This window comes from Triticum urartu, chromosome 4A (assembly GCF_056163025.1).
Source record: "Triticum urartu cultivar PI428250 chromosome 4A, HENAU_Tu73, whole genome shotgun sequence".
Lineage (NCBI taxonomy): Eukaryota > Viridiplantae > Streptophyta > Magnoliopsida > Poales > Poaceae > Triticum > Triticum urartu.
In genome coordinates, this window is record NC_141876.1 from 93,198,837 (window position 1) to 93,216,913 (window position 18,077).

Consider the following 18,077-nt stretch of genomic DNA (forward strand, 5'->3'; position numbering starts at 1 on the left):
GGAGGAGCGCGGGACTCCAGCAGGGCTTCGCCAAGCACTACGAGAGACGAGGAGGAAGAGAGTTAGGGCTGCGCCAAGAGGGAGAGGATCTCGTGTGTCTTGCAGCCTCCAATACCTCAAGTATATATAGGGGAAGGGGAGGGGCTGCGCCCCCACCTAGGGTTCCCTCCCTAGGGGTGGCGGCAGCCCCCAGATCCCATCTGGGTGGCGGCCACAAGGGGGAGAGGGGGAGGCGCACCTGGGGTGGGCCTTAGGGCCCATCTGCCCTAGGGTTTGCCCCCCTTCCCTCTTGGAGGCGCCTTGGGCCTTGGTGGGAGGCGCCCCAGCCCACCTAGGGGCTGGTCCCTTCCCACTATTGGCCCATGTAGGGCTCCGGGGCTGGTGGCCCCACCTGGTGGACCCCCGGACCCCTCCGGTGGTCCCGGTACACTACCGGTGATGCCCGGAACACTTCCGGTCGCCAAAACCATACTTCCTATATATTAATCTTTACCTCGGGACCATTCCGGAACTCCTCGTGACATCCGGGATCTCATCTAGGACTCCGAACAACATTCGGTAACCGCGTACATACCTTCCCTATAACCCTAGCGTCATCGAACCTTAAGTGTGTAGACCCTACGGGTTCGGGAACCATGCAGACATGACCGAGACAACTCTCCGGCCAATAACCAACAGCGGGATCTGGACACCCATGTTGGCTCCCACATGCTCCACGATGATCTCATCGGATGAACCACGATGTCAAGGATTCAATCAATCCCGTATACAATTCCCTTTGTCTATCGGTACGATACTTGCCTGAGATTCGATCGTCGGTATCCCGATACCTTGTTCAATCTCGTTACCGGCAAGTCTCTTTACTCGTTCCGTAACACATCATCCCGTGATCAACTCCTTGGTCACATTGTGCACATTATGATGATGTCCTACCGAGTGGGCCCAGAGATACCTCTCCGTTACACGGAGCGACAAATCCCAGTCTCGATTCGTGCCAACCCAACAGATACTTTCGGAGATACCTGTAGTGTACCTTTATAGCCACCCAGTTACGTTGTGACGTTTGGCACACCCAAAGCACTCCTACGGTATCCGGGAGTTGCACAATCTCATGGTCTAAGGAAACGATAATTGACATTAGAAAAGCTTTAGCATACGAACTACACGATCTTTGTGCTAGGCTTAGGATTGGGTCTTGTCCATCACATCATTCTCCTAATAATGTGATCCCGTTATCAACGACATCCAATGTCCATGGTCAGGAAACCGTAACCATCTATTGATCAACGAGCTAGTCAACTAGAGGCTTACTAGGGACATGGTGTTGTCTATGTATCCACACATGTATTTGAGTTTCCTATCAATACAATTCTAGCATGGATAATAAACGATTATCATGAACAAGGAAATATGATAATAACCAATTTATTATTGCCTCTAGGGCATATTTCCAACAGTCTCCCACTTGCACTAGAGTCAATAATCTAGTTCACATCGCCATGTGATTAACACTTACAGGTCACATCGCCATGTGGCCAACATCCAAGAGTCTACTAGACTCAATGATCTAGTTCACATCACTATGTGATAAACACTCAAAGAGTTCTGGGTTTGATCATGTTATGCTTGTGAGAGAGGTTGTAGTCAACGGGTCTTGCCATATTCAGATCCCTATGTATTTCGCAAAACTTTATATCGTAGATGCTTCTACCACGTTCCACTTGGAGCTATTCCAAATTGTTGCTCCATTATATGTATCCGGTATCTCTACTCAGAGCTATCCGGATAGGTGTTAAGCTTGCATCGATGTAACTCTTTACGTCGAACTCTTTATCACCTCCATAACCGAGAAACATTTCCTTATTCCTCTAAGGAAAATTTTGACCGCTATCTGGTGATCTACTCCTAGATCACCTTTGTACCCTCTTGCCAGACATGTGGCAAGGCACACATCAGGTGCGGTACTTCAGCATGGCATACCGTATAGAGCCTATGACAAAAGCATAGGGGACGACCTTCGTCCTTTCTCTTTCTTCTGCCGTGGTCAAGCTTTGAGTCTTACTCAACTTCACACCTTACAACTCAGGTAAGAACCCCTTCTTTGACTGATCTATTTTGAACTCCTTCAAAAACATGTCAAGGTGTGCATTCTTTGAAAGTACCATCAGGCATCTTGATCTATCTCTATAGATCTTGATGCCCAATATGTAAGCAGCTTTATCCAGGTCTTCCTTTGAAAATCACTCTTCAAACAACCGTTTATGCTTTCCAGAAATTCTACATTATTTCAGATCTTACAATATGTCATCCACATATACTTATCAGAAATATTGTAGTGCTCCCACTCACTTTCTTGTAAATACAAGTTTCTAGCAAACATTGTATAAACCTAAAAGCTTTGATCACTCCATCAAAGCATATATTCCGATTCCGAGATGCTTGCTCTAGTCCATAGAAGGATTGCTGGAGCCAGCATACCTTTTAGCATCCTTAGGATCGACAAAACCTTTTATTGTATCACATACAACTTTTCTTACGAAAACTAGTAAGAAAACTTGTTTTGACATCCATCTGTAAGATTTCATAATCGAAAAATACAGCTAATGCCTATCATGATTCCGACGGACTTAAGCATCGCTACGGGTGAGAAATTCTCATCGTAGTCAACTCCTTGAACTTGTGAAAAGACTCTTTCCCACAAGTCGAGCTTCATAGACGGTAACATTACCGCCCACGTCCGTCTTCTTCTTAAAGATCCATTTATCTCAATGGCTTGCCGATCATCGGGCAAGTCCACCAAAGTCCATACATGGATCCTATCTCGGATTTCATGACTTCTAACCATTTGTCGGAATACGGGCCCACCATCGCTTCTCCATAGCTCGTAGGTTCATCGTTGTCTAACAACATGATATCTTAGACAGGATTACCGTACCACTCAGGAGTAGTACATATCCTTGTCGACCTACGATGTTCGATAGCAACTTGATCTGAAGCTTCATGATCACTATCATTAACTTCCTATTCAACATACATAGGTGCCATAGAAAACATCTTTCTGTGTTGCATCACTTTATGGTTGAAATAAAGGTTCAACAACCTCATCAAGTTCTATCTTCCTCCCACTCAATTCTTTCGAGAGAAACTCCTTCTTGAGAAAGGACTCGTTCTTAGCGACAAACAATTTGCCCTTGGATCTGAGATAGAAGGTATACCCTACTGTCACCTTTGGGTATCCTATGAAGATGTGTTTGTCCGCTTTGGGTTCGAGCTTCTCCGGCTGAAGCCTTAAGCATCGCATCCCCAAACGTTAAGAAACGACAACTTTGGTTTCTTGCCAAACCAATGTTCTTATGACGTCGTCTCAACGGACTTAGATGGTGTCCTATCTAAAGTGAATGCAGCTGTCTCTAACGCATAACCTCAAAATGAAAATGGTAGATTGATAAGAGACATCATAGATCGCACCATATCTCATAAGGTTCGTTTATGACGTCCGGACACACCATTACCCTGTGGTGTTCTAGGTGGCTTCAACTGTGAAACAATTCCACAATGTCTTAAGTGTTTGCCAAACTCATAACTCAGATATTCTCATTGATCAGATCGTAGGAATTTGATCTTCTTGTTATGATGATTCTTAACTTCACTCTGAAATCGCTTGAACTTTTCAAACGTTTCAGACTTGTGCTTCATTAAGTAAATATACCTATATCTACTCAAATCGTCAGTGAAGATGAGAAAATAGCGATACCCACCGCACGCTTCAATTCTCATTGGATCACACACATCTGCATGTATGATTTCCAACAAGTCACTTGCTCGTTTCATTGTACCTGAAAACGGGGTCTTAGTCATCCTGCCCATGAGGCATGGCTAGCATGTGTCAAGCGATTCAAAATCAAGTGACTCCAAACATCCATCGATATGGAGTTTCTTCATGCATCTTACGCCAATATGACCTAAGTGGAAGTGCCACAAGAAAGTGGTACTATCATTATTAACTCTACATCTTTTGGCGTGAACATGTGTATTACCACGACCGAGATTCAATGAACCATTCACATAGGGTGCATGACCATGAAAGGTATCATTCATGTAAAACAGAATAACCATTATTCTCTAACTCAAATGAATGACCGTATTGCAATGAACATGATCTAATCATATTCATGCTCAACGTAGACACCTGATAACATTTATCTAGGTTCAAAACTAATCCCGAAGGCAGATGGAGCGTGCGATGGTGATCTCATCAACTTTGGAAACACTTCCAACACACATCGTCACCTCGCCCTTAGCCAGTCTCCGTTTAGTTCGTAGCTTTTGCTTCAAGTCACCAGTAATAGCAACTGAACCGGTATCCAATACCCAGGTGCTACCAGGAGTACTAGCGAGGTACACATTAATAACACGTATATACTTTGTTGAAGTTGCCAGCCTTCTTATCTACCATGCATTTGGGGTAATTCCGCTACCAGTGACCGTTCCCCTTACAATAGAAGCACTTAGTCTCGGGTTTGGGTTCAACCTTGGGTTCCTTCACTGGAGCGGCAACTGATTTGCCATCCATGAAGTTTCCCTTCTAGCCCTTGCCCTTCTTGAAACCAGTGGTCTTGTTAAACCATCAACACTTGATGCTCCTTCTTGATTTCTACCTTTTGCGGTCTTAAGCACCGCGAACAGCTCCGGGATCAACTCCATCCCTTGCATGTCATAGTTCATCACGAAGATCTAGTAGCTGAGTGATAGTGACTAGAGAACTCTATCAATCACTATCTTATCTGGAAGTTTAACTCCCACTTGATTTAAGTGATTATAGTACCCAGACATTTTGAGCACATGCTCACTAGCTGAGCTATTCTCCTCCATCTTGTTGGCAAAAGAACTTGTCAGAGGTCTCACACCTCTCAACACGGGCATGAGCCTGAAATCCCAATTTCAGCTCTTGGAACATCTCATATGTTCTCTGGCATTCAAAACGTCATTGGAATCCCGATTCTAAGCCATAAAGTATGGTGCACGAAACTATCAAGTAGTCATCAGGACGTGTCTGTCAGGTGTTCACAACATCCACAGACGACATTGTAGGGGTTTGCACATCGAGCGGTGCATCAAAGACGTAAGCCTTCTGTGTAGCAGTGAGGACACTCCTCGGACTACAGACCTAGTACGCATTATTGCTTACAATATCTTTCAACTTGGTCTTTCTCTAGGAACGTATTGAAACAGGGAGCTACAACGTGAGCTATTTATCTACAACATATTTGCAAAGACAATTTAGACTATGTTCATGATAATTGAGTTCATTTAATGAACTCCCACTCAGATAGACATCCCTCTAGTCATCTAAGTGAAACATGATCCGAGTCAACTAGGCCGTGTCCGATCATCACGTGAGACGGACTAGTCAACATCGGTGAACATCTTCATGTTGATCGTATCTTCTATACGACTCATGCTCGACCTTTCGGTCTTCCGTGTTCCGAGGCCATGTCTGTACATGCTAGGCTCGTCAAGTCAACCTAAGTGTTTTTGCTATGTAAATCTGGCTTACACCCGTTGTATTCGAACGTTAGAATCTATCACACCCGATCATCACGTGGTGCTTCAAAACAATGAACCTTCGCAACGGTGCACAGTTAGGGGGAACACTTTTCTTGAAATTTTAGTGAGGATCATCTCATTTAAGCTACCGTCGTTCTAAGCAAATAAGATGTAAAACATGATAAACATCACATGCAATCAAATAGTGACATGATATGGCCAATATCATTTTGCTCCTTTTGATCTCCATCTTCGGGGCTCCATGATCATCGTTGTCACCGGCATGACACCATGATCTCCATCATCGTGTCTTCTTGAAGTTGTCTCGTCATCTATTACTTCTACTACTATGGCTAACGCTTTAGCAATAAAGTAAAGTAATTACATGACGTTTAAGTTGACACGCAGGTCATAAATAAATTAAGACAACTCCTATGGCTCCTGCCAGTTGTCATACTCATCGACATGCAAGTCGTGATTCCTATTACAAGAACATGATCAATCTCATACATCACATATATCATTCATCACATCCTTTTGGCCATATCACATCACAAGGCATATGCTGCAAAAACAAGTTAGACGTCCTCTAATTGTTGTTGCAAGTTTTTACGTGGCTGCTATAGGATTCTAGCAAGAACGTTTCTTACCTACGCCAAAACCACAACGTGATATGCCAATTTCTATTTACCCTTCATAAGGACCCTTTTCATCGAATCCGATCCGACTAAAGTGGGAGAGACAGACACCCGCTAGCCACCTTATGCAACTAGTGCACGTCAGTCGGTGGAACCAGTCTCACGTAAGAGTACGTGTAAGGTCGGTCTGGGCCGCTTCATCCCACGATGCCGCCGAATCAAGATAAGACTAGTAACGGCAAGTAAATTGACAATATCGGCTCCCACAACTGCTTTGTGTTCTACTCGTGCATAGAAACTACGCATAGACCTAGCTCATGATGCCACTGTTGGGGAACGTAGCAGAAATTCAAAATTTTCTACGCATCACCAAGATCAATCTATGGAGTAATCTAGCAACGAGGGGAAGGAGAGTGCATCTACATACCCTTGTAGATCGCTAAGCAAAAGCGTTCAAGTGAACGGGGTTGATGGAGTCGTACTCGTCGTGATCCAAATCACCGATGATCCTAGTGCCGAACGGACGGCACCTCCGTGTTCAACACACGTACAGCCCGGTGACGTCTCCTACGCCTTGATCCAGCAAGGGGAGAAGGAGAGGTTGGGGAAGACTCCATCCAGCAGCAGCACGACGGCGTGGTGGTGGTGGAGGAGCGCGGGACTCCAGCAGGGCTTCGCCAAGCACTACGAGAGACGAGGAGGAAGAGAGGTAGGGCTGCGCCAAGAGGGAGAGGATCTCGTGTGTCTTGCAGCCTCCAATACCTCAAGTATATATAGGGGAAGGGGAGGGTCTGCGCCCCCACCTAGGGTTCCCTCCCTAGGGGTGGCGGCAGCCCCCAGATCCCATCCGGGTGGCGGCCACAAGGGGGAGAGGGGGAGGCGCACCTGGGGTGGGCCTTAGGGCCCATCTGCCCTAGGGTTTGCCCCCCTCCCCTCTTGGAGGCGCCTTGGGCCTTGGTGGGAGGCGCCCCAGCCCACCTAGGGGCTGGTCCCTTCCCACTATTGGCCCATGTAGGCCTCCGGGGCTGGTGGCCCCACCTGGTGGACCCCCGGACCCCTCCGGTGGTCCCGGTACACTATCGGTGATGCCCGAAACACTTTCGGTGGCCAAAACCATACTTCCTATATATTAATCTTTACCTCAGGACCATTCCGGAACTCCTCGTGACATCCGGGATCTCATCCGGGACTCCGAACAACATTCGGTAACCGCGTACATACTTTCCCTATAACCCTAGCGTCATCGAACCTTAAGTGTGTAGACCCTACGGGTTCGGGAACCATGCAGACATGACCGAGACAACTCTCCGGCCAATAACCAACAGCGGGATCTGGACACCCATGTTGGCTCCCACATGCTCCACGATGATCTCATCGGATGAACCACGATGTCAAGGATTCAATCAATCCCGTATACAATTCCCTTTGTCTATCGGTACGATACTTGCCCGAGATTCGATCGTCGGTATCCCGATACCTTGTTCAATCTCGTTACCGGCAAGTCTCTTTACTCGTTCCGTAACACATCATCCCGTGATCAACTCCTTGGTCACATTGTGCACATTATGATGATGTCCTACCGAGTGGGCCCAGAGATACCTCTCCGTTACACGGAGCGACAAATCCCAGTCTCGATTCGTGCCAACCCAACAGATACTTTCGGAGATACCTGTAGTGTACCTTTATAGCCACCCAGTTACGTTGTGACGTTTGGCACACCCAAAGCACTCCTACGGTATCCGGGAGTTGCACAATCTCATGGTCTAAGGAAATGATACTTGACATTAGAAAAGCTTTAGCATACGAACTACACGATCTTTGTGCTAGGCTTAGGATTGGGTCTTGTCCATCACATCATTCTCCTAATGATGTGATCCCGTTATCAACGACATCCAATGTCCATGGTTAGGAAACCGTAACCATCTATTGATCAACGAGCTAGTCAACTAGAGGCTTACTAGGGACATGGTGTTGTCTATGCATCCACACATGTATCTGAGTTTCCTATCAATACAATTCTAGCATGGATAATAAACGATTATCATGAACAAGGAAATATAATAATAACCAATTTATTATTGCCTCTAGGGCATATTTCCAACAGCGTGTGGCCCCCCTAGTTACCGCCTTACAACAATTCCACCGCCATAAATTCACATATACACAAGAAAAATCACGGAAGCTTTCCATGATACGGAAACGCCCCAACCTCTTGTTCTTCCTTTGGAGATCTGATATGGAGTCTGTTTCTGACTCTGGAGAGGGAGATTCGTCGCCATCGTCATCGTCACCCTTCTCCAACAACAATTCTATGATGCTTCCACCCTTGTGTGAGTATTCCCATGTAGGCACATTGAGGTAGATAACAATTGGATGAGAATTCTTATGTAATCGATGTCTGATTTGTTAGGGTTTGATGCCTAGTATCCACTATGTTATGAGATTATTATTGCTATGACTTTGATATGTTTAATGCTTGTCACTAGGATCCGAGTGCCATGATTTCAGATCCGAACTCTCTATGTTTTCATGAATATATTTGTGTTTTTATCTTACATGCAAGTTGTATGCACATGCTATTGTTCTGAACCTTAGACTCCAAAGTGACAATAATTGGGATATCGATGGAAATGACTTTACCTTGAGGATTACATGTATTCACCGCATGTTAGTGCTTTGTTTCGGTTCTCTATTAAAAGAAGCGTCTTAATTACAATTTTCATTAGGATCCCGATGCCATGGGAGGGTAGAAGAATAGATGTTATGCAAGTTCTTACCGCAAGCACGTACAACTATTTATGAAATGCATGTCTACAAATGATTGATGAATTGAAGCTAATTTGTTGTTGCTCTATGTTATGACCATTCCATATTGAATCTCATATGAACAAAACCCACAATCTACTTCCATACCTACGCTTTATTTACTGTTGCTCCCGTTACAATTACTACTACTATCGCACTTTGTTACTACTCTGCAATCTTGATACTCTTAGGGGTTGTTTGGATAGCAAATATTAGGCGTTGGTTTATAGAAAACGAGTTTTTAGCTGATTTTTAGCAAAACCAGTTTTACTATTATTTCGGTTAAGAATGAGTTTGTATAAGACTACGTTTGGGTTGGAGAGTGTGTTTGTCAGTTCCTTATTCGATAATGATTCAGAGTACTATTCCTATTCTACGGTGAGCTTCTTATTTTCCCGTCACATTCCGTCGAGGTACGCAAATACAGGAGAGTTGACTCATCGATCTCGCCGGACAGCCGTGTACACGCTCATGTAGAAGCTAGCTAATGAGGCAAGCGCTCGATCAATTCGATCCGCCTACTGCCGCACGCACGAAATTACGGCCGTGAACACGCACACAAATGTAGAATCTTGCTGCCTAGAGCGATGGCTGGATCAATTCTATCGGCCGGCTGCAGAACTCACGAAATGATGCCGCCCACATGTGTATCTAGAAGCTAGCTACCGACGGGAACAAGCTGGATCGATTTGATCTGCTGGCTTCCGAGTTCCGACGCATGTACACGCTCAAGGAGCTGACCTTGGCAGCGACAACGACAAGACGGACGGCGCAGAAGAAGCGGCGGCAGGCGGCAGGCGGCCGGTGGCTAGAGGATGACGGCGTCGAGGTGTGGCACACTAGTGAGAGCCCATCGAAGCTGTCGCCGGTCACGGGCACATCTGCAGATTCTAATTCTCTGGCTGACGAACGTGCCCACGAGGATCAGCGAGAGAGATATAGGAATCACGTTTATAGAAAAATGACTAATAGTCGTTTTTGTACAAACCTGAAATTCCAGGTTTATAGGAATCCAGTTTTGCATATCCGTGGATTAGTTAGAAGACCCAAACGTGGTTTTAGTCGGTTAAACAGTTTTTTTTTTATATAGAACCGATTCTCTATATTCTATCTATCCAAACAACCCCTTACTGCCACTGCCACTGTATCATTACTGCTACCATATTAGAGCATCTCCAATAGCTTGTCTATATGGATGTCTATACTCGTTTTTCACGACGTGAGCCCAAAACAAGCGTCCAACAACTTGTCTATATGGTCGTTCAAATATATACATCCTCTAAATCGACCTCGACAATGTTCACGCCTGGACAATATGAAGGCGCCGTCTAAACTCAGCTGCGGCCACGATGTTTTGCTCTCCCCAACGATGGCCCACCTGTCACGGTCCCTGTATATAGACGTTTTGATGCAAAACTGAACATGTATACGAGGGAATCCTTTTAGACCATTGTCTATATGAATATATAGACATCCAAATATACACATGCTATCGGAAATGCTCTTACTTTTCTAGTAATAAATTATTGGAAGCAAGTTATCTATTCAGATGCAAGTTATCCACCATTTCTTTAAAAAAATTGCATTTTCCCTACGAGAGGACTAGGGAAAAAAATCTGGGCCTTTAAATGCAAAGTCGACGAAATATTTGACCAGAGCGGTGATAGAAATTGCAGCTCCCTTGCCCGGCTGCCCCCACCACACCAGAGCGCGGAGGCCACGCAAAGTAAACTTGACCACTTCCTCTCCTAACCCTTCTCTCGCTCTCCCCAGCGCCGCCCCATTTCCGGGAAGCTCGCCCGCCTGCCATGGAAGACGCCGAAGAAAATTCCATGTAAGTTCCTCCGATTTTCTTCCATAACTTTTCTCTCTTCTCAGCACATATATAACTACTTCCCGGCGCACTCGACGCACAAAGGCTTGGCCGCTTTCGCTTCTCCCGATCCCGCCCTGATTTGGTGGTAGAAAAGGAGAGGAATTTGGGAGAGAGATGTATAGAGGAGCTGAAAATGCGTGTGCGCTTTGAAGGTTCGAGACCAGCCATGTCCTCGGCGCGCTGCTGGCCTCGTCGCCGCTGCTGGCGCGCGCCTGGGACCGGTGCGCGGCCGCCGCCGCGATGGGCGCCGCCTCCTCCGGGTTCGCGCACGGCGACGGCGGCGGGGACGGGGGGACGGTGTACGTGGCCTTCTCCGGCCTGCAGGCCGCGCTGTCGGTTGCGCGCCCGGCGGTGGCGAGCGGCGCCGACGTCTTCGCGCCGGTCGGCCTCGCCGGCGACGCTGCCGGCGCGCGGGCCTTCCCGCAGCTGGCGGCCGCCGAGCCGGACGCGGCCGCCGCCGGGGAGCGTGTCGCCGTGCAGGCGCTGGCTCTGCGGTGCTTCTTGAAATTGTGCGGCTCCCCTGAGTTCCAGGTAAATTAGTCAATCAATTAGCCGAGAATTTCTCATCAATCAGCATTTAATCGAGTGTTTATCTCCTGAATTTCCCAGATTAATCATTTTTTCTTGTGATGATTGTTAGCGTGATGATCTGATATTTTTTTGGTTCTGGTCCTTTGGGCCAAGTTATGGTGATGTTGATGCGCCTGTCTTTAGTTGGTTGGTATGTCCCTGTGTTCACACTTAAAAGACTTCAGACTGCAGACATCAGTAGATGAGATAATGTACTACTACTTGATTATATTATGACAGTGTCAATTATTTGAGATTTCACTCGATAATAACTTAACAGCTTAACTGGGACAATAAATTTAATAACATTGTGGCTTGTGGAGTAATGAAACAAAAACTAAATCATTTGTTAGAAAGAAAACCAAATCTAAAGGTTGCATGTGAGATTGCCGTTGACTTAACCTTCTTTGTTTATTGTAGTGCCGTCTGAAATTGATTTTGTGTTGCGGTAGGCTAGTTCAGTGCATATCTTCTCCTTTCTGTGTGATTTTTTTACGATCAGTTTGGTGCCTTTGGCATAGAGTTTGTAAGTTCATCGAAAAGATCCAATCTCTATCAAACTTGGCGGCCAGCTTGAGGTGCTGTGCGCCTGTCCACTTTATGTCACTGCAAACAAAAAGTACGGCACAGATGGCGCATTACGCATCACCCAACCAAGACTGTATGCTATTGCTATTTTGTTGTCACTTGCATGCAAGGAATTTTGGTGTGACCCACGGGCAACAGATGAGGATGATTGAGAGCAGCATGGAAGTATATATACCATACGGCTTTATTTGGAACGCATGAATTTGCTGGGAATTTTATGCAGTAATTTCACATGAAGTGGATGCAACAACTGCATTCCCATTAGAGTCGGGGGAAATTTCCGTGTTCTGGATGAGGGCTGCATCTAGAGCATTTATGAAATTCAGTGGTCCATGAAGAATAATAGTGCGTAGTTTACTGTCATCCAGAGTACATGCTGATTTTGATGAGATATACTCTTCATGGGCTGTCCAGATGTGAACAACTTTTTTTGAATTTGGTTATAATTACGTAGTATCATTTTACTCGGTCAGCAGGCATACGACCTTAATTGTTTCTTGACAAGTTCAGTAATGCTTCAAAGATCTTCACCTGTCTTCATCTGGTGCTATAATTCTCGTATCTTTCTTGCTATTCTAAATAAAATTTGTGGCCTGTTCCTTATTTATGAATCAATCTGGATGTTTGTATTCTCCTTGATCTTTCTCCTGAAAATAGTATTTGCTATTTGCAGTTATGCATCAGAAGATTTTTTTTTTCTTTTCTAGCTCAGTATTGTAGTGGTTTGATGCTTTTTCATTGCTGAAAATTGTTTCTTACTCATTGCATTCGGTTAATGACAATACAGATGCTGCTAAATCAGATCCAGGGCAAGGCAGTGGTGTTCACCGGCCACTCACTTGGTGGAGCCATCGCCGCTCTTGCGGCGCTGCACTACCTCTGCATCTCATCGTTAAGCTCGCCATGCAGTCCATCTCCTCCTGTGCTGTGTGTCACATTCGGGAGCCCACTGATCGGCAACGGGGCCCTGTCCAGGGCCATCCTGCGCGAGCGGTGGGGCGGCAACTTCTGTAATGTCGTCTCACAGCACGACGTCGTCCCGAGGCTCCTCTTCTGCCCCCTAGACGCTATCCCTGTGCGCGTCATCATCGGTATGCAGCTGCAGCAATGGCCAGGACACACTCACAACACGGGTGTAATGACCACTCGTGTTGTGGACGCCGAGCGGGATGGGCTGCGTCAACTGATACAGGTGCATGTCCGCACGGTTGCCATGGAGCAGAAGCTCGTGGACCCAGAGTCGCGAGGCGGGAGCCCTTATCGTCCGTTCGGGGCCTACGTGCTGTGCTCGCCGGAAGGTGCAGTGTGCGTTGACAACTCAACAGCGGCAGTCCAGATGCTCTATGCCACATTTGCCGCTTGCTACGCGCGGGGCGACACGACATCCCTGGAGGCCGCACACTCTTGCTACGGCGATCTTGTGCTGAAAATGCCACAGAACTTGCTCCTCAAGCGGCGCCCGCATGCCATGGACGTGTTGGCGTCCATGTCCAACTCCAACTACGACGCTGGCATCTCCCTGGCTATGGAGGCCTCCGGCATTGGCAGCGAGGCAATGGAGGCCACGACGACGCGATACTGGCTGAAGGCGTCTAAGCGAGCGGGTCGCAGCCCAAGCTTGAACTGCGCGGGACTCTCAACACGGCTGGGGCGGATCACTCCATGCCGGGCACAGGTCGAGTGGTACAAGGCATCATTCGACGGCGACATGGGGTACTATGACGCATTCAAGCAACGGAGGTCACCTAAGAAGTTCAACATGGCCGACATGTGTCGCATCAAGCTGGGCCAGTTTTGGGATGGTGTGCTCGCAATGCTCGACAACAGCCAGCTGCCGCACGACTTCCATTGCCGGGCCAAGTGGGTGAATGCCGCCCGGTTCTACCAGCTCCTCGTCGAGCCACTGGACATCGCAGACTATCACCGCAAGAACTTCCACAAGACCAGAGGCGGCTACATCACCCATGGCCGGGACAGCAGGTACTCCCTCCGATCTATAATAAGTGTCGCAGTTTTGAACTAAGATTGAGGGAGTATGTTGGATCTGCATACACCATTTGTTCATGCTTGGTCAGTGAGCTCACAGAGATCTACACTTCACAGGTATGAGCTGTTCGACAAGTGGTGGAAGGAGAAGGGAGCCTTCACTGGTACGAGCACCGGTGACACGGCTGCCACAGCGAGGAGCAAGTACGCCGGGCTGACTCAGGATCCATGCTTCTGGGCGAGGGTGGAAGAGGCATGGGATCAGACTGAAAGCGCCCAGGCTGAGCAAGACGTGGCGATGTTGGCGATGAAGCTTGGGAGGCTGCGGGAGTTCGAGCAGTATGCCAGGGAGCTGGTGGAGAGCAAGGAGGTGTCGATCGACGTCCTTGCGCCGCAGTCCAGCTACACCCGCTGGGTGGAGGAGTGGAAGAAGCTCTTGCTCAGAGACGAAGCCAGAACAGCGTCCTTGTTTTAGTTCTGATGATGAATTAGCTGGAGCAGCTCAAGAATTCTATTTTTTTTTTGCCACTAGTTTTAGGTAACTTAGTATAGCCCTCGTATAGGCGGTTGTAAATACGCGTAGGCTTGCAGACCGCAGTGGCACTGCATTATGTTGTTGTATCAGTTCTTGCATCTTGATGCTGATTTATTCAGTTGTTTCTTCTTCAAGGCCATCGTTGATCTGCATTATTGAGCATCTGGGTGGTATAGTGTCCCTGTATGATCAGCGTCTGATATCAAACTTTGCATGACACCGTGATACCGCATCGCAAATTCAAATCTGCAAGTTTTAAAAAAATTCCAACATGTGTCTACAATCCCTAAATTTCAAATCTAAATTAAAACTACACATGGTGAAACAAAAAAAGCAAAGGGATTGTAACACATGTATCTTGTGAATATTCAAATTTTCAGATTTTTTTGAGAACTTCTAAATTAATATTTGGAGACATGTATTCTAAATGAAGCAAACTGTGTGAGATGAGTCTTTCGAATCGAAAGGCGACATTTTTGCCATGATGCTTACAGTATTCTAGATCATCGAAATCTTCAACGCCACTCACTGCACTGATGGAATCTCTCTGTCGCAGCTGAACAGCTTAAGAGAAATTACAGGGTTTTTACTCAGGAAGAACGAAGAATTTTTGGAAAACGCTGTCACAAACTTACAGACTACAGCATTCTGAATCAAAATGACATTTTGGAACACAGAACATATCTGATTGACAACGAAGCGATTCAGTGATCATCAGCCACAGTGTTGCTTGTATTCAGCGCTGATGTGCATATGTCAGGAACAGACTAATATCAGCACCTAGGAAAATGCCATGTCGCCGGCGCCTCCTCGCCCTTGCACGATCCTCTAGGAAGCGGCGAGCGGACCGACTCATCACTCATGTCGAATATCGCGTACGAGCTCGGCGCGCTCGGCGCATGCTTCCAGTACCACTGGCAACGGTCGTCATCCAGGAAGAAGATGCAGTTCCCCTTCAGATTGTACTGGGACGCACAGACAGACTTGGAGCATCTTGGCCCAAGAAACAGCACCTGGTCGTCCCCCACGCTCCTCTTCTCAACCCACTGAGACGACTGAAAGTCTGCCTCACACACCTCGAATTCAAACCGTACTGCTCTGATCTCGAACCTGGTGTGGCTGCCGGCAGGTGTGTTGCCATAGATGGTCCCGCGGACCAGCAGCAGAGCGCCGCGGGATTCAGCCAGGTATGTGTCAAATACGAGGAGGAAACCCGGGAACCGCCTGAAGGGCCAGGGAGGACCCTCGATGATGCGCTCGATCCGGGAAATGAGTAGGCTGCCATTGTCACTGTCCTCCTCGACATCGATAACGTAAAGGTTCCTCCATCCATCAACAATGAGCAACTTGCCTCCGTGGAGAATTATGTCAAGGGACCTGTCGTAGCCAAGCGCACTTACAAACCATAGGTCACCTCCCGGTCGGCACACCGCAAGGGTGCGGAGGTCCCCAACGTCAACGATGGCGGCAACAAGGAGCTCTGAGCACATGATTACCTTGTATATTGACATGGTTGCATTCAGGTCCAGACAAATGTAGCGTATGCTGTGACCGTTGATAACTTCGTCAGGCTCCTCGATGGGGTCGTACATGTCTAGGTCAGGGAGCTTCAAGGTGGCCTCAGAGAAGGTGTCTACGAGGTAGCAGATGTCGTCACATGCAAAGACAAGCCACTCACCGCAGGAACTGTGGAATTCGGCACCGTTGGGGATCTGGAAGGATTCACTGTGGGGTAAGGTGAAGAAGGTTCCACCGGGGAGTATGAACCACGGCAATGGCGGAGGCAGCTGATGCTGCCTTGCGGAGGCGCACCAATGGCGGCATACAGCTGCGAAACGGATGCGGTCAGAGTGGGCAGGGAGGCGGAGGAGGACCAGGCCAGCAAGCTCTGGTGGTATGTCCGACCATGATCGCTGGTACCTTGCCATGCTGCTGCTTCCAGGAATCTGCTTCAGAACAAAAAATGGGGGACTCTTAACAGGGAGTCATATTGTATCATTGCAAAATGAATCACAGTAATCTGGATTAGGCAGTATGAAACATCAGGAATAGGCGATTAGATGTGCTCCAGTGCTATGTGGGTGAAATTGAATGACTAATTTAGTGCCTCTGTTTCGAAGTGTGAAGTCCATTTTCACTGTCCAACTTTCATCTTCAAGCTAAAATTTCCATTTATTGTTATTCAAGTGGTTATATAATCACAACCAAAAGAAAGTGTTCAATCCAATGGTGCCAATTTCCTGTAATACAACTCACATACTATCATACTCCATTTCTAAATCAGAGGGAATATTATTTCTACATCGAGCAGGCTTTATGTCCATTTTGTGCAGTTCTTATAATCGCTCTTCTCTGCTAATAACTGAATGAGATTCAATTTATTTTTCTCCTTCACCTCCTTTCCACACCAAGAAAGTGCACACATACAAACACGGTTGGCTGTCTAAGAGATAATGATCATTGATCAATATGATTCTCTTTTTCTGGCTAATACGAGCAGTCACAATCCATCAGTTCCACCCGTTAATCTGGGACCAAATCAAACCCTAGGTAGCAGCAAAACGAGCTGCAACATTTACGGGAGACGACGACGCTAAACCAACCAGCGAGGGCAAGCTATCTGGAATCTGCCGGATGAAAATATGCTGATTTGGCGTTACCTCTACGACTTACGTTCCTCGACGGCGACATGCATCCGCCACCGGCCCACCGCTGATCTAGCCGCCGCCGGTGCGCGCGTGAGGCCGTGTGCTCTGTACGACTGTGCCGGTGTACAGTTTTTTCTTCTGAGACAATCCGGTGTACAGGTACAAAGGCTTCAGAAAATGGGCTGTAAAACTGGAATTAGGCTGGGTGCGGTGTCTGCTGGGCTTGAGGCATCTTTGGGCCTACTCGCCGTCAGGTTTGGACTGGACCTTTGAGAAAAGAGTCTGCATCTGGGAAGGCCGAGAAAACGCTCGACGCGCCCTCTGGAAGGCCGAGAAAATGTATGGGTGAACCACTTCCTACAAAACTGGGACCTAATATAAACATGCATTTTGAAAGAACTATACTAAATTGACACTTCGGTAAAAGATGGGTAATTTCTGTTAGCTACCATGGCAATTTTAGTGTTTAGTCCATGCCATTTTTATTAAGTAGACAATGACATATTCAATTTAGGTAGCATGGTATTTTTATTCTTTCAGAGCATTACAATTTTAACAGTTAGACCATGACAATTTTAATTTAGATAGCAATGACATTTCTTATTCTTTAGAGCATGACCATTTTTTGTGTCCTAACTCATGGCATTTTATAAAAGATATTTATGTTCACATACCAAATTCATTTTGGACCCTGAAAAGTGGTGTCAATTTTTTTTCTAATTCATGGCAAACTTTAAAAAAACAACACAGTTTGGCCCACTTTTCTTGATTTTGTTTTCAGTTTCAGGCCTTTTTTGTTGCTTTAAAAAAACTTTTTATTGTTGCTATAAAGCTATGCCTTTTTTTCCTCAGTTTTTGGCACGTGATGTGTGGTTCGCTGTGGG

The 18,077-nt window shown here is 46.7% G+C and overlaps 2 protein-coding genes across 2 annotated transcripts; one reads left to right on the plus strand and one right to left on the minus strand.

Annotated features, from left to right (window-relative positions):
* Window positions 1-10,669: 10,669 nt before the first annotated feature.
* Window positions 10,670-14,679, plus strand: LOC125550769 (lipase-like PAD4). The gene is made up of 4 exons (XM_048713856.2): window positions 10,670-10,824; window positions 11,019-11,397; window positions 12,812-14,004; window positions 14,128-14,679. Exons 1-4 carry the CDS (start codon window positions 10,799-10,801, stop codon window positions 14,483-14,485), a joined length of 1,956 nt encoding a protein of 651 aa, XP_048569813.2. The 5' UTR covers window positions 10,670-10,798; the 3' UTR covers window positions 14,486-14,679.
* On the minus strand, window positions 14,520-17,388 carry LOC125550770 (uncharacterized). Its single transcript, XM_048713857.2, has 2 exons — window positions 17,206-17,388; window positions 14,520-16,491 (listed from the first exon to the last, which is right to left on the minus strand). Exon 2 carries the CDS (start codon window positions 16,471-16,473, stop codon window positions 15,319-15,321), a length of 1,155 nt encoding a protein of 384 aa, XP_048569814.1. The 5' UTR covers window positions 16,474-16,491; window positions 17,206-17,388; the 3' UTR covers window positions 14,520-15,318.
* Between the last annotated feature and the right edge of the window lie 689 nt (window positions 17,389-18,077).

What these genes read in the sequence shown, in the direction of transcription:
- LOC125550769 (XM_048713856.2), top strand. Translation starts at nt 10,799, where the DNA reads ATGGAAGACGCCGAAGAAAATTCCAT. An exon ending in GACGCCGAAGAAAATTCCAT is followed by an intron (nt 10,825 to 11,018) that starts GTAAGTTCCTCC and finishes TGCGCTTTGAAG; the next exon opens with GTTCGAGACCAGCCATGTCC. An exon ending in ACCCATGGCCGGGACAGCAG is followed by an intron (nt 14,005 to 14,127) that starts GTACTCCCTCCG and finishes TACACTTCACAG; the next exon opens with GTATGAGCTGTTCGACAAGT.
- LOC125550770 (XM_048713857.2), bottom strand. Translation starts at nt 16,473, where the DNA reads ATGGCAAGGTACCAGCGATCATGGTCGGACATACCACCAGAGCTTGCT.